At 35.8% G+C, this 25,388-nt stretch overlaps 1 protein-coding gene across 2 annotated transcripts; it reads left to right on the top strand.

Moving 5' to 3' along the window:
- The first annotated feature begins 3,970 nt into the window (after positions 1-3,970).
- On the top strand, positions 3,971-24,942 carry LOC129254040 (granule associated Rac and RHOG effector protein 1-like). Of its 2 annotated transcripts, none has more exons than XM_054892491.2 (12): positions 3,971-4,143; positions 5,788-5,922; positions 11,331-11,502; positions 13,049-13,209; positions 13,872-14,030; positions 15,224-15,507; positions 16,504-16,963; positions 17,374-17,518; positions 18,546-19,158; positions 19,860-20,015; positions 20,702-20,789; positions 21,293-24,942. In XM_054892491.2, the coding sequence occupies exons 1-12, from the start codon at positions 3,994-3,996 to the stop codon at positions 21,680-21,682; spliced, it is 2,913 nt and encodes a 970-aa protein (XP_054748466.2). In that variant the 5' UTR covers positions 3,971-3,993; the 3' UTR covers positions 21,683-24,942. The 2 variants fall into 2 exon arrangements, with proteins under 2 accessions (XP_054748466.2, XP_054748465.2); XM_054892490.2 differs by having other exon boundaries at positions 20,699-20,789.
- The last annotated feature ends 446 nt before the right edge of the window (positions 24,943-25,388 follow it).

Genomic DNA, 25,388 nt, shown 5'->3' with positions numbered 1-25,388 from the left:
ACCAACCAACGTAATATTTCGATGAAGAGCACTCCGTCGATTCACCGGTTGTCCCTACCGTACACGCGCGCCTATGGGGATTGTGAACTGTAGGAAAAATCGTATAAAATTACACTTTTTGATATTTCTACGAAGACGAAGTTATATAGAAAATGAAGAATATTACAATCAGACCATATCCCTAGAAAATTGCTTCAAGAAATGTCATTATGAAGAGGAAATGGACAAAAATTTGTGAAGAAAAATCACGAAAAAGGAAATCGCATCATGAATATTCATATCATGGGCGGTCCCACATTTGCATGTTATAGCGAGTTTTCCATTATTTAATAAATAATGGCATTATTTAATAAATAATGGCATTATTTAATAAATAATGGTTATTTGTATATAAATAATGATTATTTGTATATAATGGCAAACTGTAAATATTGTTTATAAATAATGATTATTTATAAATAATGGGATATTGAAACAAAATTATTATTTATAAATAATGAAGTAGATATTTCATTATTTAACAAATAATCTTTATTTATAAATAATGGAAAACTCGAACATTAAATAATGATTATTTATAAATAATGAGAATAATGGTGCACTCGAAAAAATTATTTATAAATAATGTTTTCATTATTTAACAAATAATCATTATTTATAAATAATGGAAAACTCAACAAATTATTTATAAATAATGAAAAACAAATAATCATTATTTATAAATAATGAAAAACAAATAATCATTATTTATAAATAATGAAAAACAAATAATCATTATTTATAAATAATGAAAAACAAATAATCATTATTTATAAATAATGAAAAACAAATAATCATTATTTATAAATAATGAAAAACAAATAATCATTATTTATAAATAATGAAAAACAAATAATCATTATTTATAAATAATGGAATGTCGAACTATTATTATTTACAAATAATGAAGTATTACTTGGAATTATATATAAATAATTAGAAATGATATTTTATATAATAGTAGTTATTTACAAATAAAATGTAAATTATATATAAATAATAGTTATTATTTAATAAATAATGATTATATAACAAATAATTGTTCTATATAATATTGGTACATTCGGCGCCTCATACATTTCTGGTCATGTTCAAGTTCTGTGTTGGTCATCGCATCGTCCACTACTTTTCATTTTTTGGTCATGTCTTCAACTTCAAGTTCTAGTAAATGAATTAACTGGACAGACAATGATCTCAGTTGTTGAGTATATAGAGTATCAATATTAAATTGGATCTACGCTGAAATTCACTTCCGAACACCATTTTGGATAAACTAACAAGATGAATAGAAGCATATGGACCCTATATGATAGAAGTAAACAAAATGAGGTATAGACTGAATTCTGGAAGCAAAAGATTTTTCGAGAGCCGAAACACACGTGCGAAAAACTTCCTCTGTCAAACTGCGCACTAGTGATGCGCACTGGATTGGCCCGAATCTGAGGAGAAACAGCATTGGAATGAAGGTCGTCTAAACGCTGATTCTGTGATATTGTGATTCATGTTTGTGTTTTGAATCATGATTCAAATCATGATTCAAATCATGATTCTGGCTTGAGGTCGCATAAACGGAGCCTTAGTTGTGTATAACTTTCAGATTAATTTCTATGGGCAGCTGTAAGGGTCAAAATTAAACTGCTGGGTAAGTGGAGTTTAAGCTAGCCAGCTTGCCAATTTTTTCTATGGTTTCTTTCAAAGTACAAAGCTACCACGAAATTATACAATTGATAGAGATCCATTAAAGACAAGATACCGTAATATTGAAACAGATTATTTGAATCAGAGTAAGATCAGATACTCCATTCAAGAGTTACATTTTTTTTTACTTAAACTTAAAGGACAAGTCCACCTCAACAAAGAGTTGATTTGATTCTTTTGAATAAAAAGAGTAAAATCCAACTAGCATAACCTGAAATTTCTTTTGTATTTTAAATATGAAATATTCTGAATTTCTCATTGTCTTGTGAAACAAAATTTTATTTCTTCCTAAAATGTGGAATTACATACATTGTTTTAACATTTTATGGTTCAGTCGAATTGGTCCTGCTTGTCAAATCTGTAAAAATTGAAATATTGTACAATTCAAACAAACACAAAAGAAATAGTGAGTGGGGGACATCATCGACTCATGGCCCTGTGCATAAGGAAAAAAACTTACATATTGATATTCATTGCATTTGAGATTGCCTTGAGTTTCAAGAGTAATTTGGTGAGAAGATCCATTAACAATAAAAGGGAAAATCCTGTATTTTTTTATAATGAGAATTTCCTAATAGAAAGTGTTAAGGACCATTGTTGTAGTTTCAGTTTCTTGGTCATCCTTTGATCCCGTGGCTTTGTTATGTGCATGCGAGACAGATTTCACTTGAGATTTCAATTTCAACAGACCTAGTTTTATTTTTCTATTGTATTCTGGAGTTGTAATGAATATTGATGAACACTCGCTGCAAAAGAAACAACCCTGGATATTATTTTACTTGTATAATTTGAAATATGTGGGTATTGTCTTGCATGTAGTTGAATCACCAAGTCTATTTTATATTTTAAGTAAAAATGTAATTATTATTTTGTCAGTGTATTTATTTCTTTTAACATGTAAAAAAAGTATTTTCAATTTGTAACCAATTTTCAATTGAGTAAAACTTTGGAAAAAAAGAATAATTTTTGAAATAGGAATGGCAAGTGGCACTTAAAGATAAATGAAAGTAGTTGCAGTAAACACTGATTTCACGAGAAAGTCAGTAAAACCATTAAACCAGGCTTAATTGTCACTATATCATCAAGGATCTAGGTCTGGTACAGTTACATAAACTGAACTTTGTGAAATCTTGAAATCTGCGCTGAAAAATGTTCATACTGAAGATCACCAACACAGATAAGCGCACGTGGGACAGTGTATTATTATTGCTTTGAATGTCGGCCCGACGCTTGACCCGAATCCCGTGCTTATTTGCTAATTTCTCAGCAATTACACAATTTCTTCCAGAATCCTTTGGCACATGTTTTTTATTTATACAAACAGACACTTTGGTGGTCATTTCATTGGATTCTGTACGAACTCATTTTGAAATCGTCACCACAACTGGCATTTATCTTTAACACATTAACATTGCTCATGTCAAAAGTAGAAATGATATCACTTGATTTTTTTCTTACGTACATTTTTAAGAGAAGGATTGCAGTTATATTTTGAATATGGATGTTAATGGACCTCATAATTGTTCAGTTAAAATTTGAGGCAATTCAAACCAGAAATAAGCCGAGTCTTACATGTTTGTACATTTTTCTTTATGCTGGTAATGGTGGTCTTGTGATGTGTTCAAATGACAATTTTTTTACCCTACAGTGTACATGTAGAATGTGGATCTGTAGTCTCATTCGAGGTTCTTGTTGGTTATAAAAATGTAATATTGTAACATTTAAGCTTGAAAAGTTTTGTTTTGTATTGTAATACGAAGGAGGTGTCATTAATCAGTTGGAGCAGGGGAGATTTTGGATTCTAGGAACCCGGGTTCCTTTCCCACTAATTTACTAGTACCCTTTAGTAGGCATTAATCATCATTATTCTTCGTCATTAGAATAATTACCTACATGTACCTACATTCGTTACCCTTAGAACTGTTCCAAAAACTTGTTTCTTACTCATGCCCTTGATAATGTGCATTCTACTATTATGGTACCTTTGCCATCCAATGGTAACTTTCTGAAATCCTTGATTCTGATTGGCTGTTTAGCATTGTAACCATGGTATATAGTTACCATTGGATGGCAGAGTTACCATAATAGTAAATTTCATGCAACAGGATTCAGGAAGCCCAAGAATGAATCTTCAACCAGTCTTGGGATCATCCTTTATTTTAGTTTATAAGCCTAGTAAATTAAATAATCTTATTTTTCCCCTCTTCAAAAATCTCCTCCACCCTTTTCCAGACTTTGGCCCGTTGTTTCTTGCTGATGCTGCAGACCCAGTATCATTTCTTCCAGACTGCGGCTGACCTTCACGCACCTCTAAGTCGTTATCAAGAACTAGAAGATCTCTTCATTGGTGAAGAGTGTCAACCAGAAGTCAGGGATGCTTGTTCGTCATGGATGTCCGCTGCACAGGTACAATGCCGAGTTCTTAAACCATGTTTTAAAATCAGTGATGGACTATAACTATGGGTAGCCAATTGTGATATAAATTTTTATGATAAATGTTTGATTTATTTACCAGCCTTTTGTGGGAGGGGCACTTTGTACCTTTGGTACTGTATCTTTCGACAATTACAATGAGACTGGGAAGCTAGTAAACACAAGGGAACATGACATGTAGGCTACTTAGAAGTAGCCCCTCAGTCTGTAGTCAAGGTTTAATAGATTTATGACCCTTCTGTGGGTAACCAAATCCCAGATATTTGAATTTCTTGCAATTTTGGTTTTCAAACTGTTTAAAAGAAGTATGAGAAAATATCTGGGGTTTAGAGCATTTTGTTTTTGTAATCTGGAGCAAATTGAAGTATACTCTTGGAAGATACCGAATCATATAAATACTAAATATTTTTTTTTTGTTTTGTTCAAGCGCAACTTTTTGTATTTTAAAAATCGTTAGAATTTCAATGACTTGTTTTCCAATTATTTTCTATGTATGAAATTAATTCCACAATGATATCTGAGTAAACTCTCCCTTACATGTAGTTTCTTGTTGAAGACTTTTTTTATTTTAATCAGACACTACTTTTATTTATAGGAATAAGGAAATTGAGTGGTCAGTTGGTTAACCACAGCCCTCCTTGTGTAGTTGAGACCAAACATGCCCAACTAAAATACAGCTACATGTACATATAGTTTATGTTATATTCAATACAGTTAGAATGTCTTATGGCTGGCAAAGGGTATTTAAAGGAGAAATGAACTGTGTGTTTTCTCTCATTGACTACCGGTATGTGTTATAAACGCATACATGTAGTCTTAAAATATACGTTTTCAGATATCTACTATTAATACTACAGAGAATAAATTGACCTGTAATTGTATTTGTATAGAAACTAAAATGTTTGTAGAGGAAAAGTAATTGTTTTGCTGCTTGGTAACATAATTATTGCAGTATAAATGTATTGAGTAGTCAGTGAGCATGTTATCATTCAAGTGGGTCTACATTACTAGACTACACTAGCATTATGGGTCTAGAAACTGGCCAGGTACGAGTAGTCGAGAACTCAAGATGGCGCTATTGGTTTGTATCTGCTTTTATGCACCATAAAGTAGATATTCTCTGTGAATCTGCACTTCTATTTATTGGAAAAAGGAAGCGGTCAGTTTGTGAATCACAGCTTTCCTTGTGTAGACCAAATATGACCTACTTAAATTCAGCCATGTTTTACTTATAATTAGAATTTTGTATATCTTGTCGATGGGTATTTTACATCATGATAGCTTCCCCGAGAATATTAACATGAAAAGAAAATGAGCTTGATAGTCGTATGACTTATAGTTTTGGAAATTAGACCACTTTCCTACTATTAAAGCTCCCATTCGGTATATATGATTATTTCCCAAGCAGTATATTTCAGTCACAATATATCATCAATATTTGGGTACCTCATTAGAGAATGAAACAAAATCATGACCCAACCCTATCATGTGCAAACTTGCCCTACCCATGTGCACTATACAGGGAGCTTTCAGCATGAACATGTACATTACTAATAATTTAGAAAATCAAGATTACAATATTACTGGCCTTTTTTTAATCTTATGTTTTGTTTGTAGCTGACGAGATCACTCCGACGCGGTGATAGCTTGACATCAGATGAAGTCAATCTCCTGGAGACTGAGAGAGGGAAGTCCAGTCAGGATGATCCTAAGCTAATGGAAGCTAGAAGAAAACTAGAATCACAATCAATGGTTTGTAGGATTCCATGACCTCCACTCTGCCTTAACTTTAATTTAAAGTCAAAGTTTGGGAAAGTGAAAATTGTTTTTGTTGTATTTTGAGCTTTTATGTTTAGGAAAATACCATATTCAAGTACCAAAGTGCTTTTGTTGGTTGGAAGAAAACTGAAATCACGTTCACATGGTTTGCTAAATCTGATGTTTTTTTTTTTTTTTTTTTACAATTAATGAATAATAGCAATACCAAACCTTGAAATTGGTAATTCTCAAACCAACGTATGAGTTGAAAATTTTACTCAGATAACTTGCAAACATATTGTCTGAGAATGCTTGAAACCCAGCAATTTTTATTCCTGTTGGATGGATAAAATTTTTCATCAGATGGGAAATTATGAAATATTATTTCAATGATTATTATTCTCCAGGAAATGTCATCCATTCATAAAGAGCTTACTTTCCTAATTTTGAATAAAAATTTGACAGTTTTCATGTCATGAGATCCAGGAAATAGAGCTTTGAGAACAAATGCAACTAAATGTAAATGAAACATAAGCCTGAGAGTGATTTCGGTCTTTGCATTTGATTTGATGGTTTTTGTGCAACTGACCATTGGTCTTTTCTTGTAAAAATGGACTTTTCTAAAAACGCACACATAAAATCATTGTTTCTTTTATTGAAAATTTAGTGCCGTCAGATAACGTTCCTTGTGTACGGATTTCCATGTGTACATAAATTTTTGTGAATGTTTTGGTGTATATTTTGGTGAATGTTTTGGTGTATATTTTGGTGAATGTTTTGGAATTTCAACAGTTCCTCTTATAATGCAATGATGGATTTGATTTCAGAAACATAGATGAGTGGTATGTGCTGAAATATCTCCCATCCATATGGCATGTCAAGTGTTTTGCAGTGCTGTATGGATGTTACCAAGGGCCTTTTCCTAGCGGTTATGGTAACTTTTCTCTGAATAATAACCGTCGTGTTTAGGCACGAGTCTAGCCGGATTGGACACAATAGTTTTGAGAGGCCAAATATAGTGCAAAAACAATATAGCCCCTGAAATGATATTGTGTCCAACTTGGCTAGATTCGGCTCTGTTCATGTTATCCTTCATGTTAATTGGATGCTAAACCTTGTTACTATGATAATATAGTATCCATACTTCTAAGGAGTTTTTGTCTCACCTGCATAGCAGAGTGAGACTATAGGCGCCGCTTTTCCGACGGCGACGGCGGCGGCGGCGTCAACACCAAATCTTAACCTGAGGTTAAGTTTTTGAAATGACAGCATAACTTAGAAAGTATATGGACCTAGTTCATGAAACTTGGCCATAAGGTTAATCAAGTATTACTGAACATCCTGCCTGAGTTTCATGTCACATGACCAAGGTCAAAGGTCATTTAGGGTCAATGAACTTAGACCATGTTGGGGGAATCAACATCAAAATCTTAACCTAAGGTTAAGTTTTTGAAATGTCATCATAACTTAGAAAATATATGGACCTAGTTCATGAAACTTATACATAAGGTTAATCAAGTATCACTGAACATCCTGCATGAGTTTCACATCACATGACCAAGGTCAAAGGTCATTTAGGGTCAATGAACTTTGGCCGAATTGGGGGTATCTGTTGAATTACCATCATAACTTTGAAAGTTTATGGATCTGATTCATGAAACTTGGACATAATAGTAATCAAGTATCACTGAACATCCTGTGCAAGTTTCAGGTCACATGATCAAGGTCAAAGGTCATTTAAGGTCAATGAACTTTGGCCAAATTGGGGTATTTGTTGAATTACAGCCATAAATTTGAAAGTGTGTTGGTCTAGTTCATAAAGCTTGGACATAATAGTAATCAAGTATCACTGAACATCCTGTGCGAGTTTCAGGTCACATGATCAAGGTCAAAGGTCATGTAAGGTCAAAGAACTTTGGCCACGTTGGGGGTATTTGTTGAATTGCCATCATATCTCTATAAGTGTATTGGTCTAGTTCATAAAACGTGGAAATAATAGTAACCAAGTATCACTGAACATCTTGTGCGAGTTATAGTAGTTTTCAAAATCAGCACTGCTGCTATATTGAATCGCGTGATGCAGGTGAGACGGCCAGAGGCATTCCACTTGTTTTTTTTAACAGTCCCCATGCCTCCTCTTTATAAAACAATACACTAAACATGAATTTGTTTTATGGACACATGTATGTGTAGGACCTGTGGTGTAGTGGTTCTGACTCTCGCCTTGTAAACAGAGGGTCGTGTGTTCGAATCCCACCGCGGTCTGGCGTCCTTTGGCAAGGTGTTAATCAGCACTATGCCACTCTCGACCCAGGTGCTAAATAGGTACCCGGTAGGATGTGAAAGTCATTGTAGCTTGTCCAGTACTGTGTGCGCCTCACCGGCGACTGACTGGAATACTCCACAGGGAGTGGAGGATGTGCACACATTGTGTGCGGGAATGGCTGATTGAATCCAATGACCGGGGTAATAATATATCTGTAAAGCGCTTTGACACGTCCGTTCCAATGTATCAAGCACTATATAAAAGTGGATTATTATTATAACTATGTTCAGATATTTGTTAAAGGCTTGTTGTGATACATCTAGAGTTGTTGTATTCCATGTAAAGGTTTTAAAGGGGCGAGATAATGGTAAAGAAATTAATATAAGGGGCTACACATATATTAATTACCCAGCTGTATTGCATCTTATTACGAGCTTAAGGACATTTGGGGACTAATCCTTCATCTGAAACTGTATGTTATCTAAATATTGTGGAAAAAAAATTGAAAAATCTTTCAGTAATTTTGTATAACATTTTTCAAAACCACCCTTTTCTTTATTTGGTGAACTTGTCATCTGTAGTTCAGAAAGAAACATTGGAGTTTGTATTGATTATTGAGCAATGTTGCCATCATTGTTGCATTGTTGGCAGAGTGACTATTATTAATGCATCAGAGACTAGAATTAGTCAAACCATACAATTTTCGAAAGAATGGGCCATTACACATATTTTTATTCACCTAATTTTGGTTGCCTTTATCAATTTTAGGAGTTAATCCAAGTCTGGTTGACATCTCTACACATATTTCCAAGTTTGAAAGCCAATTTTCCAAACTGTTTGTTGTTTACAAATACCTGGTTTTATAGTTGATGGGTTTCATTACATCAGTAATTGGATTTTGATAAGGTCATATTGAATCAGCACAGGTAGGAACACAGAAATATAGAGAGTTCATGAAGTCTATATGTAAACACAAACTAAAGTCCAAATAAAATGCCTGGTATACCCAATTCAGATATAATGAAGTTAAGTAAGGGTTCGGGTGCTGAGTATACATGCATGCTAGGTATGGTTAAATTAGAGAAAAATGAGAATGATATTCTGTCAATGTACTGCTAAATAACTTGATTTTAATTTAGAGGGGATATTTTGTGACATTTTGGGATGACTAGCCCTTTGAGCCCTTGTATATTTGTGTCATTTTTTTTCTCTTTAAGGAGTGATAACCCTCACATCCGAAAGTAACCAGTTCCTTTTAGGATTGAATAACTCCAATGAATGTAGAATGGTACTATCTATACATTGGTTTAAAGTGCTGGATGTTTATTATTGTCTGATCAAATGTGGGAAGTGCATGTACATTTATATCAACCATTATTAAGATGTGTTGAACTCAACGCGAGGCATGATAGCTCAGTCAGTAGAGCAGGGGTTTCAGATTTCAGTGACCCGGGTTCGATTCCCACTTGGTGCGCTAGTGCCCTTTGGTAAGGCATTAATCCTCATATCCAGGTCCCTCGGAGAGGACTGTAAGCTGTCGGTCCTCTGGTTGCTTGCTTACAAGCATTCTTGCTTTCTTAGCAATCAGGTAAAATCACTGCAATTTACCATCTCACTAATTGTGCTGGTTACGAAAGACACATTTCAAGTAGAGCAATTATTGCAGGCATTATGCTTATCCAGGTTGGGAAAGATATTCTAGATATATATTACTAATCCAACCTCAGATATATTACACTAATCCAACCTCAAATATTAGGGGTAAAGTTTTACATGTGAGTGGTTTTTAAATCAGGAAGCTTTAATGTTTCAAATGGGTTGAAGTCAATTAGACTAGATGAAAAAAAAAATTCTAGGAAGTCATGTCTGCTACCCTCTAAACAAAGAAATATGAAGTATATAACTTCATGATTTATAACTGATTAGTTCAGCCTCCATTTTTGAAAATAAATCATCCGTTGATTTATTTCAAGGAACAGGATAAAAATGCAAAAATTAATGAAAAATTCAAAAGGAAAATGCGTGAGAAAAAAAAAAAAATACTTAGTGAAACAGATGATAAAGTAGCTTGATGAAATTAGAAAGTATAGGTATTGCATGGGCAAGTACTTTTTGTAGGTATGTATGACATGATGAGGCTTCCCAAGAAAGTTATTGTCTCCTTTTCTATGCATTCTTTCATTGTTGCTTTTATACCAGCTTTCTAATCATTTTCACAATGTTCTTAAAGATCAAACAATGACAAGTTTACGTATGTATGTTTTAAGTTTGCTATGTACCCCTCCCAAACAAGTTTAAAGGGGTATATTACAGGAGTTGGCATATGTTTGGGCAGTCCATTCGTTCTTTGAAAAATCAGTGATGAAATACTTCCTCACTTTTTTGTCCAATACTCATCAGACTAGGCACACACAGTGGTCTTGAGGCAAAGACAGGCGAGACAAATTGGCCCGAAATCACAAAGGTGGTTTTGAAAACCCACGGTTGAGTCCATGGTTTATGCAGATTTCCTGTATAAAGTACGCTTATTTTACCGTGGTTATCCATGCTATTTTATTCATGAGTCCACTCTTCAAACAGTGGACTCATGAATAAAATAGCGTATCTAACCATGGTAATAGGCGTCAATTCGGCGCACTGTGACAAAAGCGCGCATCAGCATTGGACATTTTTTTATACACACACCCAATACGTGCTAAATTAAGCGTAATTTATACAGGAAATCTGCATAAACCATGGATTCAACCGTGGGTTTTCAAAACCACCTTTGTTAATTCGGCCAATGAGTTGGTATTAGGTTGTGATGGTAAAAACACATAACATAAATCAGGTAAATTTTTGTGGAGCAAACTACGTACTTCCAAGGTTTTTGCCCAATGGTCGTGAGACACGGTGCACACATTAGTGTTGGGGTGAAGACATACACAACATATTTTTTATTGTGTTGGGTGCTGTGTCGCCATGGGAACAACATAATATAGCAATGAATATAAAACAATGCTATTTCATTTATATATATGTCTCATGATAGGGCAGAGAATATTTAATCACCTTCAGTATTAAATATTTCTAGTATGATATCGTGTACCACTATTAAAGTATCTAGGTTTTCTCCCTATTCTGCTTGACTTGACAGATCTACAAACATGAGATTGCCATCTTGCCCCAGACGAGCTTTGCTCTACTTGGTGGGTTTCACCTGCACCTGCAATGCCTTTCGATGCTCCTTCGCTCATGCTGTATGCCTAGTGAAGCACAGGACATCATTAATAGACACGGGAGCAGCCAATTAGCCGCTATGGCCATGGGTAAAAATCAATTTTAAATCAGCTATTGATATATTATCAAATGAAACAGACCATGGGCCTGTTTCATAAAGAGTTAAAACTATGGTAACTTTGCAATTATGGCAACTACCATGGAAACCTTGATTCGAATTGGCTGCTGAGCCCTGTTACCATGGCAGTTGCCATGATGGCAATGTTGCAACAGTTGTAAGTCCTTTATGAAACGGGGCCCCAGGGCCTTATTTTATAAAAAAAAATTAATATGATAGCACCTCTTGCTGGAATATCACCTTTCATTGGAAGAGCCAATAAAAATGCAGAGTTTTCACTGTTGTCGTAGTAGTTGATATTCCAGCAAGACTTGCTATCATAGCAACTTTTTATGAAATGGGGCCCAGTTTTATCTAATGTGCCTCTTAGATATAGAATTAAATTTCCTATTGGCACATGATGAAGTCAATCTTACAATCAGTATCAATCTTTAGTCCATGTTAGCCCTTGGTCCTGTAACACAAAGATTACGATTGATTGTGCATCGTAGTCAATGCAATCAGTCATAAATATATGTTCTGTGATCATTGCAAAGCTTTGTGTTACGGGCCCCAGGTAATGAAGGGCTTTGCTTTATCCTAAAATTGATTATATCTCCTTAAAGTACATCATCGCAGTTGTAAATTTCATAGACATACATCTACGTTAAAGAAATGAGTCACAGTTTACTCCTATCCAAGTTTCATCTTTAATAAAAAGGGAATTTTAGTCTTTTACAATCAAATGTCTTCATATTTATGTCAATTTGATTCTATCTATAGTTCATTCAATGCAAACTGAAGTACCTTTCCTTTTGTTTCCCTTGTCAAGATTTACACATCAAATCACAAGAACATTTAGCCATCTAATCAACTTGTTTTCTTAGGAAAAGAAAGTTTAGAAAAGATATTCATTTACCCAAGATAAAAAAAAAATGGCTAGTTGAACCAGCTGAAGTGATTAAGGCTTCTTGATACTCACAACCAATAAACACTCAACCCTCACCTCCAGCAATAATGAGGTTTTATTCAATCTGCTGTGGGATTAAAGCATCATACCTTGGATTATTTCTAAAAGACTTTATCTTCCCACACTTTAATTCAGGTTTAGCCGACGAGAATGTATTTTGTTTTCATAATCTCAAATCTCTGAAGTATATTTTGGTTTGATTTTTTTAGTTTCTTCAATATTCATTGGACTGTTTTTGTTTCATCAAAAAAAAAAGTAAAGTTTTCAATTGGTACTTATTGTCAATCTCTACTTTTTATTTTCTTTCAATTTCTTTCTGTTTATATCTGTGTCCTGTTTGTCTTTCATTTGTTTTTGTTTTCTTGTCTTTTATTCTATCTTATTCCTCCTTCAATTCTCTCTTCATATTTTTCTTGATTTTTCTCCAAATACCTGATTTTCTTCCCCTCTGTCTATCTGTCTCTCTCTCGAATGCGATCCCTATCTTTCTCCCTCTTCCCTTTCTCACCCATGCCCCCCTCTCTCTCTCTCACTCACTCTCCACCTCTCTCCCTCTCTCTCTTCCTAGGCATAGGTAACCAGACTACAGTAGGTCAGACAGAGCCTCAAGTAAACCAGCAGGAATGGTTTGAGGCAGTGTGCAGGGAGCTCAAGACTACAACCCTTCAGGTCGATGGGACGCTTTGCAGGCAGACGTCCAACGTCGAGGAGGACTTCAACATCAAAATGGTACGATAAATCTTCAGCCTTTATTCCATTAAATGTTACGAACGAGTCTATAAAGGAAGTTTATACATTGAAAGTCTCTATATAATAACCATACCTTTTCACCAGTTTTCAGTATAAAATAATGGTTTTGTAAGGACCCTAGCTTCGAGTTAATGTTGCAAGACCTTTTGTATTTCTATTAATGAGAGATTTTGTGAATTTTTTTTAGTGTAATATTGTCTTCATATAATAATTTTGTATCATTGTATTCTCATGTATGTGATTGTAAATGATGTGAGCACGCATGAAACACCAATGAATAAATAAATGACATTCAAGAGCTTAAAGGTTGATTCATGAAATTAAATATCTTGATCATGTCACTTAATTGTAATTTTTGCAGTTAAAATGTATTTTTAAAATCACTTGGCAGTAATGATGAAGCCATGCCCAGATAGACTCTAGATTGTTTTTTTTTTCTTTTACTCTCTATTATTGTAAAAACGTAAAATACTAAAGAGTTGTCTGGTTTGGAATTTAGCGCATACTCTTTAATAGCATATGATTTTTACAAACTAATCGAAGCACGATTGAATCATTAGATCCATGTTTTGATATTGAATACAAAGAAAATCTATACTTTTATGTGTGTGTATTTACTGCTGTTTTTTTTTTGTCCGTAGAAAACCATCAAGAACCTTGTGAAAGAGCTTGCAACCCACCTAGGTTTAATGGTAGATGTCCAGTCTATTACAGCACAGATCGTTAGTCATGCATGTTCATCATTAGCTTATCTTCATAGTCAGACAGCAGTTCAACTTCTCTTTGGAAGAGCTTACGTGGTAAGTACCAGTCAGTAGAAATGTATTAATCAAATTCAAATTTGTGATATAAAAGGACATTCAACTCTTCCCAATAAGCCAGTTCGTAGTTCCACTCTGCGCATAATAAGAAGATTCTGCGCATGATCAGAGGAAGGTCATTGGTACTAAAGTGACATGGTGGTTTGAAATTTAATGATAAGCACCAACTTTGATGTCTTGATTGTTCATATATTCTTTTGAATTGTGTATTTCATTTACATCCACAAAGAACAACAGTGCGTTCATGAACGACTGGTATTTCACAGTTTGCCAAGTACATTGTACACCATGCTATGATATGCATTCAAAGTAGAAATGCGACAAATACTTTCATATAGTGTTCATTGGTGTGCTATTCTAGTCAACTGGTCTATTCAATTTCTTCATCCTGCTATGTAAGGCATGCTTACGTGATATCTTGCTTGAAATTTACCTATCACAATGACAGAAATGAAAGGTCATTTGACCAAAATTTTCCATGAAGTAACTACGAACTGGTTTATTTACAACAGGTGGTAGAATGGGAATGAGATGATGGAGGCAAACATTTTGACTGCTTGCAGATTAGAAACCGTCTTGTTTCTTTGGGAAAAATCAGGAATGAGAAGGCTTTCCAACTGTACTTTATGCTCTTCAGCATGTTCAAAATATATTTTTAAAAGCCCCACCCACATGACTTATATATGTTAATTTGTAGTTACCAAAGATTGGATCACTTTCAGTAGAATCCACTCTCGTCTTTGTATTTTTAATTTTCTGTTGATTGTGTCACTCGTGTTTTTAAGAAAAGTAAGTTACCAATACCAAGTCCTTACCAAATGTTCGGATGCAATCAAATGATCACATTGTCGGGCTTCTAAAGACCCTGTCAGGAATTCAATTGAAACAGACATTCAGAAATTATAGGCAATATATATACTACAATTAAATTGGGGGGGGGGTAGCATTGAATATGAATTGTAGTATTATGAGAAAGAGTCATTAATATCTCGGGTCACATTTGTTCTACGGCGGCCGTACGGCGAGTCGAAAACAGTCGTTTCAAAATTTTTTTGTACCAGTTAAATATAGGTGGTTTGAATAAAAATGAATAAAACACCTGTTTTCTACTCGCCGTAGAGCAAATGTGACCGAGGTATAATCGATGTTTTGCATTGCCTTCATGATCCCAGGTCACAGCTCGTGCAGCTGAGGTGGCTGAGCCTTATAAGAGGTATGCCCAGGTCACTTCACAGGAAGGAGCAATCGTAATAGAGGTACCATCGGTATGGGACTTAGTGATGGTGGGCGGAGCTGGTCTCCAAGGGGTGTGTCCTGATGTACAGGATAATAACAATACTGGATCAAGTCAGCAGGCTGAGCGACAGAAGCAGCAGCAGCAGTCACAGTCTGGGCTTGGAGCTTGTGAAGTGGTCTATTCAGCCAAGATTGATCTGTTAGATGTGGTAGAGAGAAGGTAGGTGTCTTGATGCCTCAGCTAATCATCCTCCACTCGAAATTGACTATGTGATGAAAGCAACAAAATCACATTTTAGAAAGGCAACTTGGCGACTTCTTGACATCTTTCTTCAAGTATGAAAATGAATAGAAAATTAATTAACGATTGTTGCCATATTAAGGAGGAAAAGGAGATTCATCTTGACCTTAAGATAGATGTGTTCCTCTTTTGGTTAACCTGTTTAGCCCTATGCTCGAGATATCTCAGGCTAAGGTCTTTTGAAAATGTGTATTATACTGAAATGAATTTGAGCGAAACAGGCTTAAGGCCATATTGATAATATCTTCACTATTCCTTAGATGGAGTATTTTGGTCATTGTCACCAAATTTATTGCTTAAAACTAAAGCATTACATACAAATCCTAAATGCAGCTCCGACAATAGTATCTGAAGGTCGCTTTGAAAACTGCTAAAGTATGTGATGTCAATTTTTGAGCATTTTCTGCTCAAGAATACAATGTCTTATAACAAGCATAGATTTTATGTACCTGGTTTTCTCTTCTAATCATTTATTTCTCTTACTTCGCAAAAAATCATTGTAAACATTATTCTGTTTCACTCTGAACTTTACACAAGGCATTTCTCAAGGAAATGCTGAGTTTGAAAATAATGAATCACTTATTGATTCATGTGTATTTATTGCTGCATTTTTTATAGAATGCTCTGCATTGCAAGAGAGAAGTAAAGTTTAAATTGTATTTTTTGTTCTTCTGTAGTTAAACTTTTTATTGATAGCCAATATTTGCAACATACTAAAAAAAAAAAAAAAAAAAAATCATACATGAATTAGTTCAACGAAATGTACATTTTGTTTCCTTCTCTCCCCCCCCCCCCTTTAACCAATCCTTTATCTGTGTTCTCATTTGTTATGTTTTGGTATTCCGTGAAAGTTTTGATTGTATGATTTGACACCGAAAGTGTTACATATTCTCATCCATTTGTTTTTTTCTGCAGAAGAATATCCTTACCCATCATCCAAGTGAAGTTGGTCAAGAAGGACATCACCATCACGGTGACCGGTCCGCACACCAGCATGTCCAGCACCTCGATGACCTCTACCACCCAATCCGACAGCCTCTCCTCGCCTTGCGGGATGAAGCGCACCATCGAGAAGCTGGTTTCAAAGTTCCGTCAGAGAGTGCCCATCAGCAAGGCCACGCCCGCATCGTCCTCCCCTCCCTCCGCCACCACCGCCCACGCCTCACGGTCGGCATTCTACCTCCCTATCAGCCAGCTGGAAGTCCAGGCAGCGGTCGTCGGAGGAGGGGTCAGTCCGGGGAACGCCAGCCACACGGCATGCAGCAGCTTGCTGTCTTCACCATCGATATCGAGTGGGTCATCCACGATGTCATCTAACAGCAGTCTGTACGAGAGAGAGACTCCTGATTCTGATGGGCCAAAGAATATCAAGATGGTGAGTAATGATGTTTAAACATGTGAAAGGGATGCTATACATATACAAAATCATCTCCATATAAATAAATGTCAATATATTTCTTCTTACAGTATATGCTAGCAATTTAATAATTAAAGACATTTGTAATTAGTGCTAGTTCTGACTACTGAAAAATCATTCATGCTAGTTAGTATGAACAAGAGGATTGATGGCTCCAAGTCTTCTCTGATACACCTGGTACTCAAATGATACTAGAATTATATTTAATTGATATTTACAAAAATATCAAGGAAATATTCTTGTAAATATTGTCTAACACTGACATTTTTAATGTAAGAAATTAGTGAGATAGAGGCAAATATTTTATGGATCATTTATTTCCTGTCATTTTCATTCAAAATATCGATTTGATTTTTTTTTAATTTTAGGTGCCTGGTGAGAAAGTTATCAAGTCTGACCCCAAGGACTATGATGGTAAGAGTCCAATGCTAGGACCAATGGTGACCATCACATCAGAACCTAGTCCTGTTGATGAGAAGAACCATTGGGAGACATCAATTATGCGACAACATGGTGAGATTGGTTCTAGGCCCCGTAGGTAGATTAAATCCTGTATAGTGATTGGTTCAAATAGCATCATGACACCAAATATACTTTAACTATGATGGTGCGTGACGTCAGACCTCAATTTTTCGCTATACCATTATTCTGACGTCATTATTTCAGAAAACTGGATATTTAGCTAAACTCTCGGGTGCACCGGTCAGCGAGCTTTCTCTCCGGGCATGTCCTGTGATGCGTCGGTGCAGGTACTAATCCGCGTTCAGCTGAGCTCGGTGGCTTGGGGAAAAGTTCTAAGTTATTAAAAGTAGGATATAAAAAAATTATATCAGGCGTTTCCTTCAAAAGCATAATGGGAATTATTAATCCTCTGTTGGACCGGCAAAACTACTATGGTAATTGCCAGACCACCCTTGCATAAATAATTCCACCATACTTTCTCAAAGCCTGATATATTTGTTTATTGTAACTTTTCTATCCAGTGATAAATTCCACAGAATCCCTGATTTTGATTGGATGGTGAGCATGGCTACCATAGTGACTGTTATGCAACAGGGCCCATAATGTAGTTTTAATAAGAGTTGCTTTGTGGTCCTGTCATATTAAGAGTCACATATTGACTGTAATCAATTTCAACCATTTGTAAAAAAAATAAAATTCTGGTACGAAAACCTTTATTTTTTCATTGAAGACCTTTTTTTTTTTTTTTTTTTTTTTTTTTTTTTTTTTTTTTTTTTGCCTGTCTATTTTTTTTCTGGTACGAAAACCTTTATTTTTTCATTGAATACCTTTTTTTTTTTTTTTTTTTTTTTTTTTGCTTGTCAAATTTTTGGGCGGCCGATTTTGCCCCCCCTGTGGAAAATCCTAGGTACGCCACTGCACATATGGTTAGGGTGAGGATATAGATTGGGGTTCAGGTTGATGTGAGGCTAATGACTGTGTATCATAGTTATTCATACTCACCCTGAATCTTGATACTGAAATAATCTTTTGCAATGCTGTTTAATATATTACCTTGCCCTAATTTTTCTGTTCATAGATTTGACAAGAACAAAGAAGGGTCTAGCCTCCGACTCTGTTCTGGCTGATCTTGTGAATCTTTTGTCTGGAGTTAGGGCCAGATCCTCCTCCCACCTGGAACCAGGAACCCAAGGCAACAGGCCCTTCCATGACAGTGTCACCCGGACCTCAAGCTCTAGCAGTACCAGCAGCCAAGGTGGGAGCGGATGGGGCGGACGCAGCGATGCCAACGACAACGGCAACCGCTTCGGGAACTACAACCCATCCTTCCAGGAGGGTGATCTGATAGATCGCATCCAGGATCAGCACTCCAGCATGTGGCCCGTGAAGGCTTTCCCCCATCAGGCCCCTCCTCACCAGGCCCAGCAGGACCAGGTGCCTCTACGCAGGATGTCTTTCGATAACAACAATGAGGCAGATTTTGCCAACTACGTGGCCATGAACCAGCTGGGGAAGCGGTCAAAGCGCTACGGGGACAACCTGAACGTTGCCCAACAGCAGCATCCTGGGCATTCCCCTCAGCTGTCTCCAAGGCCTATCGTGAAAACACAGCAGCAGTGGAGTGTTGGTAGCGTCAAAGAGGAAGGTCCTATGAGCAAGACTTGGCCGTCATCAGATATGGGTCCTGAAAGGTAAAAAACATCATTGTAATGATTGCACATTACTCTTTATCATCTTCTAATTCATGTGGAATGCAAGTTTAAGTTTATATTTGGGTTTTGTTTACAAAATGTTATTTTCAGCCCCTCTTATCAATACTGACTTGCATTCCTGTTCACTGTATATTTTGCATATTCTATTTGAACTATGTAAGTACCAACTTCATTTGAGGCATTCCGTCTAAACTTAAGTGCGACTAACCATCTGTGATTTATGCCCAAAATAGTAGAAGGTATCAAATGTCAACAGACTGTTCTGGCATTCAATTTTACAGCAGGCCTTGGTCAGATCTTCATCCATATAGATTGAAGCTCACAGGTTGTTCCATAGAAGCATCCACCAAAATGTTGGCATTACGGTTCGAAACAACCTTGGACAGTTTTATGAAGATTTAAGTTACACATGACATTACACATACTCAGTATACGACTTATTACTTATTCTTGTGCTAAATTATATGTCCCACTGTAGCTGACTAAGAACCTATGACACGTACTTCCAGTTGTGTCTAGAGTCATGCATAACTTACAAACAGCTTTATGAATCAATATAGTTGCTAAATATCAACTGATGTAGCTCTTTAACACCCCTACGTTGTTGACTGCTCTCTGATCAGAAATCCACTTTTTGGACAATCTTTCCTTATTGTCTTCTTTATCGTGCCATCCATCAGGAACGAGAATCTAAACAACACATGGTCCAACCCAGCCCATGACTCTGGTAGCTCTAGTGATGAAGCATCTAACAGTGGAGAGAACCCCAATACCCTCCTGTCCATGGTGCACAGCTCACCTGCAGGCTCGGGTCTACTTACCCCTGTATCAAGAAGGTAAAGAAATCATATCATGTATCCGGGGGCCGTTTCATAAAGCTGGTCGGAAGTTAAGAGCGACTTTAAGAACGACTGGTGATCGTTGCTTGTGGTAAATGGTATACACCGAAATGTTCATTGGCGGTGGTTTAGAACGTAAGAAAGGATCACCAGTCGTTCGTAAAGTTGCTCTTAACTTACAAACAACTTTATGAAACACCCACCAGGACCCTGTCTCTCAAAGTTTTACGATTGATCAAATCAATCTCAACATGAAAAACCAATGACACAACTTTTTAATATGTGGCCTATGCAATATTTGTATAATCCACCTATGAAGTCTGAACTTTGCTGCAAGCTCTTTATATGGTTGTGGGAGGGGTGATAGAAAAAAATATCATATATGCAGATAATATGTAATTTCTGGTTAAAATTCATACTTGCCTTTCTTTTTGATAAGTAATAAATGATATGAATTATAATTGAACAATGAAAGGAACCAGTTGTTGATCTCTTGGCAAGAAATTATGAAAATGTTGCTGTTCTCATAATCTTGGACTTACAATAAGGCTGAAGTAATGAATTTGAATCTTTTATGTCATTTGTAAAGTTAGAAAAGATATTTCCATTGTGTATCCTGCTTGTATCTCCTACCTACCTACCCTAACCTTATAAACCCTGTTACCCTACCTTACAATCAGAAGACACAGCAGTGGAGAAGATACCTTACACGGCAAACCATTCTGTCCAAGCCCTGAACCTATTATGCACTATCTGGATGTTATTCCAACGGTAAGTCATTTCTCTTGATTTTCATTCTGTAGAATTCTAGATAAAGTTTGGTGATATTCATGTTGTGAATGACTTTTGTTGTTGCAAGATATAATGTGATAATGAATCAGTGAGCTTTGTATCAATTCTGCAATGAAAACCAAAACAAGGAGATGGCTGACATTTTTAAAGATAACATTTTAATCATGGCTTTCTATCAGTTATATTTTGCATTTTTCAGACTGATGATTTGACATCTGATATGCCCGACATTGCAAAGATTAAATGTAGAGGAGCAGATACAAGCAGTTAACAAGTAATATACTTCATTGTATATTAAACACATTCTTGGCTTGCTCCCAGTAAATTTTGACTATGTGCTTGCAAGAATGGGGGTGCCAGCCAAAATGTCTTTCCAACATACAATTCACTCTTTTCAGGAAACTCTTCAACTTGATCCAAGTTCCAAATTTAATTTGTTTCCCCGTAGTAAGCAAATTCCTTTTCCTTCCTGATCCCACCAGGACAAGACAGGCACCAAGACGTGGCCACCCAAGATGGTCTGGCAGAGACCCAACTCTCCTCAACCCCCACCCCTCGGGACAGGCGCACCACCAGGAGGGGGCGCCGCGGGTAGTCTCGGAAGCAGCACCAACCAACTCTGGCACCACCAGTCACCATCCAGAGAACATCTCAATGTCCATGCCCCTCTCACACCCCAGTGGAGTGATCCTCTCTCCTTGAGGGCACCGTCGGTCTGGGCACCTAGCTCCACGCCGGTCTCTCCCTCTGGATCCATGAACACCATAGCTACTTCCTCTACCGCTACCAGTCATAGTCAAGGTGCATCGCCCAACCTCTCCATTAGAGGACATCCCAAGCTTGATAGGCGCTATGCATACACCTATCATTGAGGGGTGCGTCTTCAATCACAGGTCTACTGCACTTTGAGGGTTATCCTCAGGGGCAGCCCAAGCTCTCAGGAGGGCAAGGCATTATTCTTTAAATATCGTCTTCATAGCAGTGTTGGTAATAAGGGAATTTCAAGGGCAGCAAAGCATTTGAGATGAGCACCTCATTGCCTTGTGTTAAGTCACGCTCTGAATTGGATCTTTTTTCTTTTATAGGATTCCAAGGCTACAGTGATCCATAGTGTACTTCAAATTTGGCAACAAAACTGTTATTTTTGCACTGCATTGTTATGCAAATTTTGATGGTACAACAATGATTTGGAATATCAATTCCTTTGCCAAATTGTGGATTAACTCTATTTAGTACCATACCTTCTTGTTTTTCTGGCATCAGTTACTGTCGAGAAATAGTAGGTGGAGATATTTTCCCTCTATTCTCTTTATCAAGATTGTTTATTTTAGTGCTTGGAGTTGATAGCTGTATAGCTGAATCAAAAAATCATTGTTGCAAAATTATTTTTAAAAGATGTGATTTCTGACTATATATGTCCCATGCCTACAGGTTTGCACATTGTAACGAAGTACCTACATTGTAGAGACTTACAAAACATATCTTATGATTGTATTGTACTTTGCCTAGTTGCACTCAAATCTTGAAAATGTTGCTTCATGATTCTTTCCATTAAAAAAATAAAAATAAAAGGTTTCACAAAAAATTGACACTTTCTTATTTCCTTGATTTTGAAATTGCACCAAAATGAGCATAAATCAGGGAATTTTGCTCATGTGCTCACCTGAAGTTCTTGTTATTAAATCAAGTATAGTGTGCACACATACTTAAAAGATGTTCTCTGTGAATTTTAGCCTTAAAATCAATCTTCCAACTGAATTATTGTAAAGGTTCACATGCATAATGGATTTCAATTATTTGATACATCATATGAGGCTCTTCATTCTCCTTGTGTGTTGTATAGTAATACATGAGTACAACTCATCATGACACTGATTACATTTATCCCTACAAACAGTAAAATGTCATTGTGATCTTACCATAGACCAGGGCCCGTCTTACAAAGAGTTGCAATTGATCCAATCAACCACCACTTTGGATGGACAGCAACATCAACATCTGAAATGCAAATTTGTTCAAAATATTTTCTAGATATGATGTATATTCATACATCCATCGTTCCCTTGTAGATTCAGTGTGATTCTCTTTGTTTACTAAGAAGATTGTGCAAATTTCCTGTAGAAAATGTTATGGCATGGATGGTTTTCCATACAATTCAGATCGATTGGATCAGTCGTAACACTTTGTAAGATGGGGCCCAATTGTAGCTTGATGTTGGAGTTCCCACTAACCAAGCAGTCGATCAGCTTTATACAAAACAAAACCATTCAGACTTATTGTCAGAAACAAGATGGAGGATATTATCATTTTTGTCCGAGTGTCAGCCTACAATTCTTGAGCAACTTCATTTATGTTTATAATGCATACAGATGTGAAGAGCTTTTAATTTTGTTCCTCTCATATGCATTTCCAAAGAAATGAATAGGAGACTCTGTATACTAGTAACTGAATTGGTCCATTGACACATCCCCTCAGGTTAATGCTTCTATATAATCATAACAGTACTAACAACATGGAATGGGGAGTCCTCCTAGCATGCTGCATACTTAATCATCAAAACAAATTATACCACTGAGAATGTTGATATGTACATGTAGATGTGCTAATGCATTTCAGTCGAACATAAGTTGAATATGAATTGCATTGCCAGGGTAGGGGTTTTGTAAAAAACATTTTCAAATGTGCGAATCATGTTGCTTAGAATGGACTTGTATTTTGATGCATCTCAATCTGTTGCTGTTGTTTTAAAATGGGCAAACTAGTCAGTTTTGACTGTTGTTGCCTCGCTAAACGGCTTTCCCTTTTCAACGTAATTTATTTGTAGTATGTTTATATATCTGCATCCAATGTATTATATCACAGAAGACTATGTGAATGTAACTTGCTGAATGGAGCTATTGAGTGAAGCTTGCTGGAATTTAATTAGTTGAGATGTTGAATTGAATCAGTGAAGTGATGTTGGTTCGCTGCTTTAGTGTACAAACAAAATGCAATATACTGTATATATACCATTTAAATCATAGCATTACTTTTATGCTCTGCTATACTGTGTTACTCTTCTCTCATTAACTTTTGAGTTCTACTCCCTAATTGAACGTTGCATAATTCTCTCAAACTTCTCAGTCCCTTTCTACTCCTTTCCGCTTGTTTTTTACTTACAAGGCATCACCAGCAAAAGTTATGTAAGATGTATGTTTTCAAGTTAATTGGTCAAATTTTTACTTCTATTTCTGTTTCTTCTTTATTCCCCGTTTTTTCTTCCTCTCAGTCTGTGATTTCTCATTGCTGTATTTGCAGATCTTTCTTTTTCCTTCTCTTCTCTCTCTCTCTCTCCCAACATCCATTTTCTTCTCTATTCTCTTCTCTCACATCCTGTTTTTCTTGTTTTTTCTTTTCTCTTTCTCTCTAAATATGATGCTGGCTTTGAAGAAGAAGGATGTTATACTGCTATTGATAATACATAGCACTTATAGGCTTCCTGTGAGAAATCTATGACAAAGCTCATGTAAGCAATGGTAAAAAGTAAAGGTAGATAACTAGTCAGTACCATTATATATGAATCAAAAAGTTATTTCTACAGAATCATGTAAGTAAATGAGAGTGCTGCACCAAAGAATACTTAGAAGCGCTTATGAATTGACATTTTTACTTGTTAACATCAACATGCAAATTCATAACTACGCTTTTTTTTTGTTCGTCATCTTATTGTTTTGATACAAGAGAGCACTGGTATGCTCAAGGTTTTTATGAAAATCAAAAAGCTAATTGGTATTTTACTACATGTAGTTCATTTCCATGAAAGGTAGTTTTTGAGCCCTTTGTTGATTCGAAGGTGCCTCACAGATAAGATGGTTGACCCTGACTTTAAATTCATTATTTTTGTATGACTTGAGCGTTTGCTTTATTTATCATAACATTTTTTGCAGGAAAAAAAGGTCAAATTTCGGTTGTTTCTATAGAAAATGTAGCCATTGATTGCAGATGGAGAAGTCAACTGAGCAACTGGTTTGCTAAAATCTATTTCTTCCGTGGATGTCTGAGTAACAAGATTGAACATGAGGGCTGATTTATCTGAGTATTACAGTGTTGTTGATCATGATAATAATAGCTCATGGCTTGACCATTTACAGAATGTAAAAAAAAAAATCTTTTGAAAATGAGAAACTCATGTAAATGTTATTGTTAGGATGTATTGTTAGATTTTGCCTAAAGCATGATTAATTCTTCCTCTTATTTCTTTTAACCTGAAGGTATCATTTCATTTTTTTAAATAGAAATTTAATGACAATTTATTTATATGAACAAAAGTGAATTTATTTGTCTTATGCTATACTCTGCTGTATAGGAAAGGGAATTTTATTTTAAATTTTGTTTGTAATTATGTCTCTTCAGATACCAAAGGCTAAACCACTATGTGAGTTCATTTGATTGTCACGTTACAGGTTACAAATTCTAAAATTAAAGAGTCAATTTTTGATGTATTTCATAAAAAAGTCACTTAACTCTTAAGATAAATCAACTTTACTTTGTGTTAAATATATTCATGCAAAACAAGTTTGGTTTAAAAACAATAAGATT

Source organism: Lytechinus pictus, chromosome 2 (genome assembly GCF_037042905.1).
Source record: "Lytechinus pictus isolate F3 Inbred chromosome 2, Lp3.0, whole genome shotgun sequence".
NCBI classification, from domain to species: Eukaryota; Metazoa; Echinodermata; class Echinoidea; order Temnopleuroida; family Toxopneustidae; genus Lytechinus; species Lytechinus pictus.
The sequence above is the reverse complement of the archived record's forward strand: the minus strand, read 5'-3'. Positions and strand labels throughout refer to the sequence as shown.